This window comes from Geotrypetes seraphini, chromosome 1 (genome assembly GCF_902459505.1).
Source record: "Geotrypetes seraphini chromosome 1, aGeoSer1.1, whole genome shotgun sequence".
NCBI lineage: Eukaryota > Metazoa > Chordata > Amphibia > Gymnophiona > Dermophiidae > Geotrypetes > Geotrypetes seraphini.
In genome coordinates this window covers 174533873-174548569 of record NC_047084.1, presented here as the reverse complement: position 1 = coordinate 174548569, position 14697 = coordinate 174533873, and the positions used below count along the sequence as shown (strand labels likewise).

The window sequence follows — 14697 nt, the reverse complement described above, 5'->3', positions numbered from 1 at the left end:
AATAGCTCAGCCAACGGTTTCGCCAGGACATCGCTCAATTCTCTGAGCATTCTTGGGTGCAAATTGTCTGGTCCCATGGCTTTGTTCACCTTGAGTCTTGCCAGTTCACTGTAAACTTCACCTGGTGTGAACTCAAAATTCTGAAACGGGTCTTCTGTGCTTTGTGTTGCCTTCAACTGGGGACCATGTCCCGGTGCCTCACAGGTGAAGACTGAGCAGAAGTATTCATTCAGTAGTTCGGCTTTATCGGAATCTGCTTCCACGTAACTTCCGTCCGGTCTTCTAAGGCGTACTATCCCGCCTGTGTTCCTTTTTCTTTCACTAATATACCTGAAGAAGGATTTGTCCCCCTTTTTAATGTTTTTTGTCAGAATTTCTTCCACTCGAAGTTTTGCCTTCCTAACTGCCATTTTGACCGCTGTAGACCTGGTCCTATATTCTACATTTGCCTCTCTTTTCTCCGTGCACTTGTAGGAGAGAAACACTTTTTTCTTCTCCTTAATGAGGTGCGAGATCTCCGCGGTGAACCATTGGGGTTTATTGTTTCTTTGTCGTTTATTTACTGATTTTATGAAGCGGCTAGTTGCTTCATGTATGGTTGATTTCAGTGTTAACCACTTAGCTTCTACATCATCGGTCTCCGCTTGGTCCTGCAGCGTCTGAAGGACGAAATCTCCCATGCGTGCGAAGTCTGTGCCCCGGAAATTGAGTACCTTTGTTTTCGTGCATCCTGTAACAGGTGTAGACACAAAGCAGGTCAAAGAACTTTAACACTTGTAAACTTTAGAACATGGTGGACAGCACTAATATGATGGCTGTATAATTGTACACAGAGGATTATAAAGAAGTGATGGGAAACACTAATGCTTTTTTTTTAAGTTTGTGTGGCTTCCAGAGTTTATGCAAGGGGCATGGGCATCTCCCTCAATTACCCTTCAGACTCCTAGGCCCACCAATAGGATTTTAATAATTATTGTTTATTGAAAGCTTCTATTACTGCTACTAATGACAGGAAGGTCAATTAAGAGTGGTTTACATGAGCTTCTGCAATGGTGTTACAATACAGAATTAGAGTGTTTCTGTGATGGGTTTTCCATACATGGCTTCTGTAATTATGTTACAATACATTTGTCCCAAAAAGATCTTGAAAAACATCATTGAACATCAATCATACTTTTAAATATTAAACAGAAATAAAGAGCAGGTTGATGGTTATTTGAGTTTGTGTGGCTGTGAAAATCTATTTGGCTTTCAATGCAAATGTTCTTTCCTACCTACTCCCCCCCCCTTCAAAGAAGGTGCTGCCTTAGACAACTGCCTGGTTTGCTATCCCTGTGACCGTCAGAAGCAGTTGTTTTGTTATCACAGCAGCTGCTCTTTGTTGCTCTCAAACTAGAGAATGACATGAGGACTGTTTCCTGCGGTAAGCCATGGCTACCCACAGCAATGGGGGAAAAAAATTGATCGTTTGCCACGGGTACAGGAACAAGGCTTTTCACTGCCCCGTGAAGTGGTAAATGGCCTAGTCCCCGCAGTAAAGTAGCTGCCATGAGTCGCCTCCGTCTCCACCCCTCCCGACCAGCAGCCCCCTCCCTCCCTATGGCAGGTCCAACAGCCCCCCCCCCATCACTCCATCCCTCCCTCACTCCCGATCGCAGGTCAAAACCAGTAAAAAACCAAACAAACAAATACTGTAACTCCCCTGGGTTGGCCCCTTTGCACCTCCCGCCCCAGGTCTTCCAGCCTCTTAGAAGCTTCATTGACGAAGAGGCAACATTGCAGGCCTACTCCGGGACCTTCTTCTGGCCAAGTCCCATCTTCCAAAGTAACTTCTGGTTTATATTGTTTATATGGAACAACTGCTCCAGGACTTTCCTCCAGCTCCTGCCTTCTGAAGTTACATCAGAAGGCAGGAGCTGGAGGAAAGTCCTGGAGCAGTTGTTCCATATAAACAATGCAATATCTGCATGAACACAAAATCATTTATTCTAACAATGCCTGGTTGTAATAGCAAATAACATGACACAACACAGTAGCAAAGAAAAAGCATCCAATATAGTCAAGAACAGTCATCCAATATAATTTGTGGTTAAACAAATAGGGAGGACCTGATAGTCCATGTTTCAGCTAAATCTTCCTTCTTCAGAAGTCCAGATGGATCCACTATTTGTTAAAAACATTGGAGAGCAAACATATATAGTAGGAGGTCTGTTCAAAAAGTTCCAGAAATGATTTTATAAAAATGTATTAAACAATCTTGCAACTTATTCAATTGGGTCCCCTTCAACGTACTCCCCTGCTGACTTCTTGTTTCAAACTATCCTGGTATACACTTTTCCTAACGTCGTTTCCACTTCTGGAAACAGTCCTTAAACACATCTTCAGGATTCGCCAAAAGTTGCTGTGTCAAATTTTGCTTTATGTCAATGGTGTCGAATCACTTTCCTTTCAGTGTGGATTTAAGTTTAGGAAACAAGAAGTCAGCAAGGACCAAGTCTGGAGAGTAAGGTAGCTGGGGAAGAACTGCCATCATGTTTTTTGCAGTTGTTCTTCAGATCGTCGGTGATTGACCGTGGAACAAACTTTGCCGCAGCGTAAGACATCACCAACTTCTCTGTTAGAATGTTGTAGCATGAATCAATGAAGATCTTGCATTCCTCTGTCAATTCTCTAATAGTTAATCACCGATTAGCATGCAAAAGAACTCTCGCTTGATCATCTTCAGTTGATGTTGATGGTCTTCCAGTTCATGAAGTTTTCCACTGATTCACGACCATTCAAAACATCTTCCACGACTCATGACATGTTCCCATAAGCCACTTTCAACATTTCATAAAGGTTTCTGTAGCGGTCTTACCCAATTTAAAACAGAACTTCATGCTGTAGTTCTGCTTATTGAGATTGCACATGATGAAAAATAGCCAATCACGAAAACACACTTTCACAAGAACTGCTGTAGCTCGGAGATGAAAACAAATAATTTTGACTCTCTTATAATGCATGATTCTTCAAGCTTTGCATGTTTTTGATTTTTATTAAGTATGTTTACTTAACTGTAGTTTTAATTCATGGATTGTCTAATTGACAGTCACTGCCCCTGAAGCAGTCTGTAATAGATAAAATGTGGCCGCATTGGTCTATTTTTAATAAAAGTGCTCTACTTCATCTTCTGTGATTTTTTGCTACTACTGGCTATGGATCACATCTGCCTCTTTTGTTCTGTTAACAGATGTAAGTAGGTAGTACATATGGGGCCCAATATTAAAAGAAAAAAAAATATCCTAGGGCACCCATTTTGGAGCTTATCTTCAACCAAGCAGGAGTTTTCAGCTGAAAATTAATCTTAATGTAGTACCTACATAGCTGCCTGGATAAGTTAGGAAAGCTGTTTCTCTGACCTGTGTGGTTAACAAGGTATCTATGCTGAATGTCATCAGTTTTTGTATAACTTCTGGCTTTACCTTAGCTCTGCCCCCAGACTGTCTGGATAGCAATCACACATCATATTTGCAGTATTATCCAGACAATGCTACTGAATATCACTGCCTGGCCTCACTGAGATTGGTTATCTGGGTAGCAGGTGCTGATACCCAGATAACTAGCTTTAAATATCAACACCTTAGTTTGTACATGAGGCATTGGATATATAACTTGACCATAATCACAAGAAGCAGCAGTGTGATTTGACCTCATTTCCCTTGTTCTTAGCCTGCTATTTTAATTACTCCTCCCTAAATTTTAAGGTACTCTCTGACATCAGAGGGAAGGCTTCCGGGTCAGACCACAGGCAGCACATAGGAACTGCTGCCTGTGGCTTTTTGAAGAAGCAAGTACAGCTGCCTGGATTTTGAAGAAGGAAGGAAGCAGTACTTGGATGTGTTGGAGCCAGCCTGGATGCAGGTACACACAGATGGTGTGTGTGTGTGTGTGTGTGCGAACATGAGACATAGGATGAAAGGATGGAGGGAAAAAGAGATGCTGCAAATGGGGGAGGGAAGTGAGCATGGGTGAAAGTGAGAGATGGTGCACATGGGGAAAGGAAGAAAGGAGAATTGGGTATTGGGAGTTAGAGAGAATTATTAGTTATCCCAGGACAAGCAGGCAGCATATTCTTAACGTATGGGTGACGTCACCGACGGAGCCCCAGTACGGACACTTTTAACTAGAAAGTTCTAGTTGACCGCACCGCGCATGCGCGGGTGCCTTCCCGCTCGACGGAGGAGAGCGTGGTCCCCAGTTTCTTCGTTTCCGCGGAGCGAAGAAGACGCATGTGTTTTCAACGGCCGTTGAAAAATCAATTCCTGCCTTCCCGCTCGCGTACCATACAGGCCTCCGACTTTGATTTTGCGGAGGCCGTGTTTCCCTTCATGCCCCCTCAACCGGGCTTTAAGAAGTGCCAGCGGTGTGCACGCCCGATCTCTCTTACCGACCCGCACAATTGGTGCCTGCAGTGCTTGGGTCCAGAGCATCGGGCGGACACCTGCACCTGCTGTGCTACACTTAAAAAGCGCACCTTAAAAAATAGGCAGATCCAGCAAAATATTCTATTCGGTACCGGATCTGCCATGGAATCTGCCGCGACGTCGACGGCACCGCAAAAGTCGACACCGACTACTTCGACTCCACCGGATCCTTCTTCGGGGTCGCTGGCCCCAGGTAAGCCGGCTAAGAAGCCTTCCACTTCCCTTGAGCGCCCTCCTGCCACGGTTGCGACACCGGCAACCCCGGCACCGCATCGACCCCGCAAACGCTCCGCTCCGATATCGGTGAGTGCCTCGTCATCGGCCTCCTCATCGCCGGAGCGTAGAGCGGCACCTATGGTACCGAAGAAGAAAAAAAGCGGTACCGGTGCCTCCCCTGGACGACCGCATCGCGGCCATACTCCAAACACAGTTACAGGAGCAGCTGAAACAACAGCTCCAACAACTGTTGCCGGCGTTGCTGGCACCGCACCTTCCGGTACGGGACCGGTCCGAGCCTCGCACCGTTCCATCGGTGTCGACCCCCTCGGTACCGCTCAACACTTCCATGCCGGTCCTCTCGGCTGAGCCACATCTTTCCCAACCTACGGTACAGACCCGCTCTGATGCCGATCCTCCTCGGTACCAGGTACGGCACCGGTCTTCCTCACCCGGTACCGCCTCGGTCCGCTCTGGCAAGTCTCTCTCCAAAACCCGCCATGCCGAGCCCTCCACACCGATGTCCCGCCGTGCGCACCCCGACATCAGGGACCCAGACTTATGGGAAGAATCCCCACACGGTACCGAGGAAGACGCTTCCTCCACGGACGAGGAACCTTCAGTGACTGATACCGTCTCAAAACCTGAACAGCCCTCGTTCACCAAATTCCTTAGGGAGATGTCTGCTGCTCTTTCCATTCCCTTAGAGTCCGACTCTAAAAAGTCACAGGCCTTTCTCGATGCCTTAGACTTTGAGCAACCTCCTAAGGAATTCCTCAAGTTACCCGTACATGACATCCTACGGGAAACTTTTTATAAGAACTGGGAGAACCCCCTCACTGTCCCGGGGGCCCCGCGCAAATTGGATAGCTTGTATTGGGTCATTCCCATCCCAGGGTTTGACAAGCCTCAATTGCCCCATGAATCCCTCCTGGGGTTCGAGATCAACTACCCCAAGTCGCACCTACTTCCTACACAGCGACTTCAATTCATTGGAGCAGTTCTGGACACCACTCTGATGAGGGCGTTTCTTCCCGCCGACTGACAACGGACCCTGCTCCATCTCTGTCGTCAGGTGCTCCTTCATCACTCTGTCCCAGCTCGGCAGATGATGGTCCTCCTGGGCCACATGGCCTCGACGGTCCATGTGCTTCCTCTGGCGTGACTCCACCTCAGGACACCTCAATGGACTCTTGCCAACCAATGGTCACAGACCACGGATCTTCTTTCTCATCCCATCTCTGTGACATCGTCTCTTCAGCAATCTCTTCACTGGTGGTTGAACTCCTCAAATCTTTCCAGGGGTCTACTCTTTCATCTACCCCCTCACTCCATGATCATAACCACGGATGCCTCCCCCTATGCGTGGGGAGCTCACCTGGGAGATCTACGCACCCAGGGACTCTGGACCCCTCAGGAGCGTCAACATCACATCAATTTCCTGGAACTCAGAGCCATGTTCTATGCTCTCAAGGCCTTCCAGCACCTTCTCTACCCTCAGGTTCTTCTCCTGTGCACAGACAATCAAGTCGCCATGTACTACATAAACAAGCAAGGCGGCACCGGATCCCCCCTCCTCTGTCAGGAGACCCTCCGAATATGGACCTGGGCCACGACCCACAGTCTCTTCCTCAAGGCTGTATACATCCAGGGCGAACAGAACTCCCTGGCCGACAATCTCAGCCGCATCCTTCAACCCCACGAGTGGACTCTGGACCCTCCAGCACTCCACTCCATCTTTGCTCGCTGGGGCACTCCACAGGTGGACCTCTTTGCAGCTCCTCACAACCATCAGCTGCCCCAGTTCTGTTCCAGACTCTTCTCTCCTCATCGTCTGACCCCAGACGCATTCCTGCTCGACTGGACGGATCGGTTCCTCTATGCCTTTCCTCCTCTACCTCTGATGTTGCGGACGTTATCCAAACTCCGCAGGGACAGGGCCACCATGATTCTCATCGCCCCTCGGTGGCCTCGCCAACACTGGTTCTCCCTCCTGCTTCAGCTCAGCTCCAGGGAGCCCATTCCTCTTCCTGTGTTTCCTACTCTACTTACGCAGCAGCATCAGTCTCTACTACATCCCAATCTGTCTTCGCTCCACCTGACAGCTTGGTTTCTCTCGGGCTAACCTCTTCAGAGAATCTGTCTCAGCCCGTCCGTCGCATTTTGGATGCATCTAGGAAACCGGCCACCCTCCAATGTTACCATCAGAAGTGGACCAGGTTCTCCTCTTGGTGTCTCCTGCGTCATCACGATCCCACCTCATTGGCGGTGGAAACTGTATTGGACTATTTGCTCTCTCTCTCCGATGCTGGCCTCAAGTCTACCTCAATCAGAGTCCACCTCAGTGCCATCACTGCGTTTCATGAGCCTATCCTCGGAAAACCGCTTACGGCTCATCCTTTGGTTTCCCGGTTCATGAGAGGCCTCTTCAATGTCAAACCACCTCTGAAGCCTCCTCCTGTCGTCTGGGACCTGAATGTGGTTTTATCAGCTCTCATGAAACCTCCTTTTGAGCCTCTTGCCACAACTTCGCTCAAACTTCTAACATGGAAGGTGCTTTTCCTCATTGCCATCACCTCTGCCAGGAGGGTTAGTGAGATGCATGCACTGGTTGCCGACCCTCCTTTCACTGTTTGTCACCATGACAAGGTGGTTTTGCGTACCCATCCTAAATTCCTTCCCAAGGTGGTCTCGGACTTCCACCTCAACCAGTCCATTGTGTTGCCTGTCTTTTTCCCTAAACCCCATTCTCATCCTGGGGAACAGGCGTTGCACACGCTGGACTGTAAGCGTGCCCTTGCATACTACCTTGACCGTACCAGGGCTCACCGCTCTTCACCTCAGCTCTTTCTGTCCTTCGACCCTAACCGTCTAGGTCGCCCTGTCTCTAAACGAACGCTTTCCAACTGGCTTGCTGCCTGCATTGCGTTCTGTTATGCTTGGGCCGGTCTCTCACTGGAAGGTGCTGTCACGGCCCACAGGGTCAGAGCTATGGCTGCTTCTGTGGCTTTCCTCCGTTCCACGCCCATCGAGGAAATCTGCAAGGCTGCCATTTGGTCCTCAGTTCACACGTTCACTACTCACTACTGTCTGGATACCTTCTCCAGACGGGATGGACACTTCGGCCAATCTGTGTTACAAAATTTATTTTCCTAATGGCCAACCATCCCTCCTCCCTCTCTGTTAGCTTGGAGGTCACCCATACGTTAAGAATATGCTGCCTGCTTGTCCTGGGATAAAGCACAGTTACTTACCGTAACAGGTGTTATCCAGGGACAGCAGGCAGATATTCTTAGGACCTGCCCTCCTCCCCGGGTTGGCTTCTTAGCTGGCTTATCTTAACTGGGGACCACGCTCTCCTCCGTCGAGCGGGAAGGCACCCGCGCATGCGCGGTGCAGTCAACTAGAACTTTCTAGTTAAAAGTGTCCGTACCGGGGCTCCGTCGGTGACGTCACCCATACGTTAAGAATATCTGCCTGCTGTCCCTGGATAACACCTGTTACGGTAAGTAACTGTGCTATATGATGGGGGGGGAGGAGTAAGGTAAAGATACATGGGGAGAGATGAGAGGAAGAAATGTTGGATGTGGTGATGAAGAGGGAACAGTGGGACAGATTCTGAACAGGGATGGAAACGGATGCAAAAGGGAGAAATGTTAAATGTGGTGGTGGAGGGAAGGGGAAATGCAGCATGGGGCTGGAGTGAGTGTTAGGACCGTTGGACATGGGCTGGTGAGGAGGGGCAAAAGATTCAGCACAGGACAGGGGGAGGGATGACAGGGGGAGAAATACTGGACATGGCAGTAGAGGGGGTTGGAGAGATGTGCCCTAGATCCAATATCTCTCTTTTTCCACTCCCTGTGTAGCAAGGAAGGGAGGGAGGGAGAGATGGTGGACAATGAGAGAGGAGGAGACATGTTGGACATGGGTTGGAGTAGAGAGAGAAAGAAATACTGTACACAAAGGGGAAAGGAGAAAGAGGGAGATGTTGGATCCGGGGGCAGAAAGGGTGCTGTACAATAAGAGAGAGGAGATATGCTGGACCATGGTAGGAGGGGGCAGCAAAAAAGAAAAAAAGAAAGACGGGACAGAAGTATGATGCGGGGGGGGGGGGAATAGAAGGGGCAGAGATTTCAGGTTTCAAGGGTAGTGAGGGGAGAAAGAGGGAGCAGATGTTGAGCAGGAAGGGTGAAGGGAGAAGCTGGGAATGGTGGCACTATGTGGGAGAGGAGAGGCAGGGTGGGGTGGGGGTAACAGGGAAATTAATAATCAGAGGATAGTGATTACAGTAGGTAATATATGGTAATAGGGAAAAAACTAAAGATGGAAAGGAACAGAAGAGTGGGTAAGAGAATAAGATGGAAACTTGTTAGGAAGCTGAAAAGTAAAGACAAGAAGGGAGAGGATGAAATCTGAGTGGACTAAGGTAACAAAGAAAAAAGGGAGGAAAGCTAAATGGAAAGGTTATGGCAGAAGCAGCTGTAGTGAAGGAATGGAGAAGACAGGAGAGAGGAGAAAAGACAAATGGACAGCAGTTACTTGAAGAAGTTACAGAAGACGGGAAAGCAGAAAGAGAAACTGGAACCAATTTGAAGGAAAAATAAAGCACCAGACAACAAAAGTGAAAAAAGCAGTTTATTTTGAATTTATTGACTGAAATATGTTAACTTTGGGAAATGGGTAAAGTAGATGTCTTTGTACTGTGTTCAACAAAAAAGGAAATGTACATATTTCTGTTTTTGTTTCTCCATTATTGAAGTAAGTTTATTAGGTTTTTATATACCGCCTATCAAGGTTATCTAAGCGGTTTTTACAATCAGGTACTCAAGCATTTTTCCTTATCTGTCCCGGTGGGCTCACAGTCTATCTAACGTACCTGGGGCTATGGAGGACTGAGTGACTTGCCCAGGGTCACAAGGAGCAGCGCGGGGTTTGAACCCAGAACCCTAGGGTGCTGAGGCTGTAGCATCAACCACTGTGCCACACACTCCTCAGTACTTGCTGAGTTTAACTTTTTGGAGTTTCCCAGTTCGATGTTTGTTTCTAATTTGTGACCTCTTCTGTATTTGGTGAGGATCTGTCAGTGATAGTAATGGCAGGTGAGGGAGGAAAGGGGATTAGAACTCCCTTAATTTCTGCTCTGGGCACCAGCACATCCAACACTATCTCTGATCCTTGCTGTATCTTAATATATCGTATACTGTGTGTTGCGGTGAGATTCAGGGTGTGCCATGAGACACCAGCAAGAAGGAGAGGTACCGGTGCCGACTGACTACCTGCAGGACATGCCTCTTGTGCCGAGGAGCACATCCTGTTGGCAGTCAGTCGGCGCATCTCCTGCCAGGGTTAGCAAGCTCAGGGCCCATCTGGAGGGCCTCCATGCATGCATGATGACGTCACATCGACGTCTGCGTACATCTAGATGCCCTTCAGCCATGGCCACGAGTTTAGTGTGCCGCAGCTTCAAAATGTTTGCGACACACTGCTGTAGCTGGTGGGAATCCCCAAGCACAGCCAGCTGACCTCCTCCAAAAGGTGGCTGAACTCCCTTCTAAATTCATTTGCAGCATCCTTGAGTCACTAAGATGCCAGCATCTGGGGCTTAGAGACATTGCTGCAGCCTCCTGGCTAAGCTTGGTAAAAGGGAGTTTTGAACACCTTTGGAGGAAGTCTTCAGCTTGAGTATTTATATTTTACTAGTATTTTAGCCCGTTACATTAATGGGTGCTAGAATATATGTCTGTCTGTCTTTCTTTATTTCTGTCTCTCTCCCCCTCCCGCTGTCTTTGTTTCTGTCTGTCTCTCTCCCTGGCCCCCTTTGTCTGTCTGTCTCTCTCCCTGCCCTGTGTCTTTCTTCTTTTCTTTCTGTCTGCTTTCCTCCCGCTGTCTGTCTTTCTTTCCCCCCCACTTCCCTGTGCAACAGCCATAGCAGCATTCCCTTCTCCTCCATGTCCCTGTGCAGCAGCATTTCCCCCCAACTGTGGAAAAGCAATCAATGCTCCAATAAGTTTCCATGCAGATGATTTGCATGGAGATTTGCCATAATCCCATCTGATCAGTCACTCTGAGAGCGACTTGGACACATGCAGAGCCGGTTTGGGAAAGCCCGAATAGCTGAGCAGCAGGTGAAGCCCCAAAGCAGCCTCCTGCCACTCAGCTGTTGGGGCTTTTTTCTTTTTTTAATGGCACAGATGTGCGCATGTTGCACACACACAATAACTGCCCCATTTAAAAAAAATGACATGCCCTCCATCCCACACCCCCCCGCCAATGATAGTCCTCGCCAACAACCCATCCTAGAATGGAGGCAGGAAGGATACCCACTCCCTCTTGTCGCCATGAATGCCCATGCACTGACCTCCCCCCTCCGCAAAGCTCCCCCCCAAACTGACCCCTTCCCTTCCTAAAAAAATATATCAGTAGGAGGGATGCCCCCCATACCCCTGAACCTGGAAATTAGGTGATAGCAGGAAGGATGCCCAGTCCCTCCTGCTCTTTTTTATTTTTTTTCATAGTATGGGTAGGACAAACTTTAGTGAGAAATAAGATTTTACAGCATTTAAAGTATAGACAAGGGCCACTTGAAAATGGGGGACTTCCCCTTCCTGATGCATCTAGGGATGCATGGGGAGGGGTCTAAGATCTTGATTGGCTCAGTTGCCTAAAAGGAGGGGCCTTAGGCTCCTCCTTCCCGGGATACAAAGGGAGAAGCCTAAGGCCCTGATTGGCTTGACTGAACCAATCAGGAACTTAGGCCTCTCCTTCTGTATTCTGCTATATAGAGGGAGGGGCCTTAAACATCTGAGTCAATCAGGCTTTAGGCCCCCCTCCATCCTAAGATGCACCATGAAGGGGAAGGCTTATCTTTCTGGAGTGGTGGCCTGAGGAACTGGGCATCCCTCCTGCTGTAACCTAATTTCCAGGTATAGGGGAGGGTGGGGGTGGGGGATGTAGGGGTATCCTTTCTGCTGATTGATTTTTTTTTTTTTTTTTTTAGGAAGGGGAGCAGGGAAGAAGAGAGATCAGTTCAGGGAGGCTTTACAGGAAGGGTTGTGGTGGCAGCAGGAGGGAGTAAGCATTCCTCCTGCAGATTTTGGCTGGCACAGGGGGTTTCACAGTGGCAGGGGAGGGCACCATGGTATCTTTTTTATGGAAAAAACACACTTCAGGTTTCTAGAACACAACTTTAATTGTAGTTAAAGAGAGTTGAAATCTCAGCCTGCCTGCTCTGATTTGAGTTTTATAGGCCCGATATTGTGTTTGTGTGTTACACACATCCCCTATCTGTGCCCATAGAAAAAAAAAAACCAGTTACCGACAGGAGACCTGTCAGGACTGACCTGATTCTGGCATGCAAGGTTATGGTAGTGAGCGGATGCCTGGTTTTAATATTAATTACCTCATTTGCATGCCAGAATCAGAGAATGTATGACCACACGGAAAACCACGCATCAAGCATAGAGCCGGCAAATACGATCCATAGCTACACCAGTCAAACAGGTTTAGCGACCAATCCTTAGACGGTCAGAGGCTTTCAGAGCATCTAGCCCCTCGTCAGTTCAGAAAGGTTGCTAGTTCCACCCCTCTGTGGTCCTTAGGGGATAATTTTTGCTCCGAGTGGAATTATTCTAAATATTTTTCATGCAATTTCTGCTGGGAAACCCTACTAGCCAGTCAGGTTTTTATCCACAATGTATCTTGGAAAACCTGACTGGCTAGAGAACCCAACCTCAAGGGAACATTTTAATACATAACAGCTAAATGGGAAGTACTAATGAGGGAAACTAGGCAATAATGAAGAGAAAACAGCCGGGTTAACACCCCTACCCCTCCCTCCTTGAAAACTCCCTCATAGTAAGCGAGAGGAAACATAAAGAAATTGTACCTCTTTTCACACGCCTTTGAGCGATTGGGCAGCTAAGGGAACCCCTCCCACTAAAATAAAACAAGCCAGAAAGCGAAACCAGGGCATCCCTTTAGGCTAGGAGAGCACTAGCCTAAAGGGAGGGGGGGGGGGGAGAAGAGCGCGTGACACCATCAAGCCGTTAAACATGGCCGCAGAGTCTAGACCGCGGAGACACGTGAGTTACTGGGAGAACAGTTTTAGAAACGGGGAACTCAGCTGCTGCGGCACCACAGACTTGAAAAACCGCCCCGCACCCTTTTCACACTCGGCGTCCTCGGCTGCTCCCAGTCACGTGGGAAGCCCCAGCGTTCGGTTTCTTTATCCCGGCACGTTCTGCCGATTGTGGTCACGTGAGTGGCGTCACGCGCTGGCGGTACTCGCCCCTTTTTCTCTCCGCTTTATTATATCTCCTTTAGACTCGGTTTTTGTTGTTTGTTGGTTTTTTTACTTTTTGCTGAGGGCCGCCACGCGGCTGCCATGACCAGCGTCCCAACACTGTTACCCCCCGGCCCCAAAAGCTCGCGCAGCGATACCACCGTCACCACTAAACGCTACCGTACGCCGGGCTATACCCATACCGTACGTGTCACGGAGACTCCTGGACGCTCGCGGCTCTTTGACTTCCGCAGGAGCCCAATGAAGCCGCAGGTGCACAGCCGCTTCTACCTTTTCCCAGCTCGGGTTAGGGCCAGTAGGTGTGTTCACTTTTGCCCTTCGCCATCTCCTGGCTCAGTCGCTTTATTGCCTTCCTAAGGTGCTAGGTATTTTGTTTGGCGTGCTGTTATGATCCCTTGCTTGAACCTTAAAAAAAAGGGGGGGGGGAGGGGCTTTAAACAGTCACGTGGCTGGCCGAAGCCTGTTGTTGCTGTAGTTTGACTGGTGTCGGCTCACGTGGTAATCACATAAGACTGGGTGGGGAATCTGCGGAAGTGTCAAATTCTAGTAATGTGGGGAGTCATGAACTGGATGTGAGAAGTGATCGTACTACATTTCCGAACAGTCGGGTGAAGACACCTGTGCAAGGATGCTTACACTCTCTTTTTTTTCTCTTCCATGTCTCCTCCTGTTTTCTCCTCTGTGTCTCCCTTTTGCTATCCAGCATTGCCAATCTCTCAACCTCCTCCTCCGCTCCCACCACCACCCTTGAGCATTGCCCGTGCCTCTTCCATCCCGCACTGCCTATCTCATTCTCACTCCTCCTAAGCGGTATTTCCCCTCTCTACTGTCTCTCACATCCATTCAGCATCGCATCTCTTCCCCCGCCTCGTTCACTATTGCCTTGTCTCTTTCCCCTCCCAACCAGTCTTGCCCTATTTGTTTTCCTTTCCACCCATCCAATATTGTTCCATTTCTCTCTCCCTTTTATCAAAACTGTTCGTCTCCACTTCTGTGCAGCACAATTTTCCTCCCGTTGCAAACTACCAGGTTCATGCTAATGAACAAGAAAGTAGCATGGGACTTTGGCTCTGTGCATGCTTCTTCTGCGTCCTTTGCTGGTCCCGTGTTCTCATAAATGGAAGCAGCAGAGACTACAGAGAGTTGCAGTCTCCCCTCCCTTTTTGGTTGCTTAATAGCCTGGATCCAAGGGAAAAGAGGCAGCTGGGAAAGTTGCAGTTGGGGCTTGGGAAGCTTAACAATTATACAGGGTGCCTGTGGGTTCCCCACCAGAGCAATAGCCAGCCCTTTCATTTTGGGGATCCCAGAGGTGGACTGGGGGGACAACATATTTTAGACAAGTATTACAAACAATGGCATTATCTCAGATTATTGTAATGGTATCTATGTGGGCATACCGACCACTTGTATCAATGCTTTACAGATTATTCAGAACTCAGCGGCTTGGATGTTGGTGGGAGTGTCCCACTATGGTCATATTGCTCCCATCTTTAAAAAAATTACATTGGTTACCAGTTTAATTTTGTGTCCAATTTAAAATCTTAAAAGTTGTTCAACAAGGTGTTTATGACAGCATGCCAGATTCTGGCTAAATGCCTGATACAGGACAAGCCATTAAGAGCACTGAGATCTGAAAATCATCAGCTACTTGATACAGAGAAATCACATAGTGTACGATACGTGTGAACTAAAAAATTTTTCTACTGCTGGCCCCAT

General features: G+C 48.4%; 1 protein-coding gene across 4 annotated transcripts in view; it reads left to right on the top strand.

Moving 5' to 3' along the window:
• The first annotated feature begins 3770 nt into the window (after positions 1-3770).
• Positions 3771-14697, top strand: part of TMEM192 (transmembrane protein 192) — a 136623-nt gene continuing 125696 nt past the window's right edge. The window contains exon 1 of one of the 4 annotated variants that reach the window (XM_033941886.1): positions 3771-3900. In XM_033941886.1, the coding sequence (XP_033797777.1) occupies positions 3895-3900 (6 nt within the window). In that variant the 5' untranslated portion in view covers positions 3771-3894. Of the gene's footprint in view, positions 3901-12626; positions 12761-12961; positions 13267-14697 lie in introns of those variants that run through there. The other 3 variants (XM_033941876.1, XM_033941858.1, XM_033941867.1) reach the window with 3 other exon arrangements.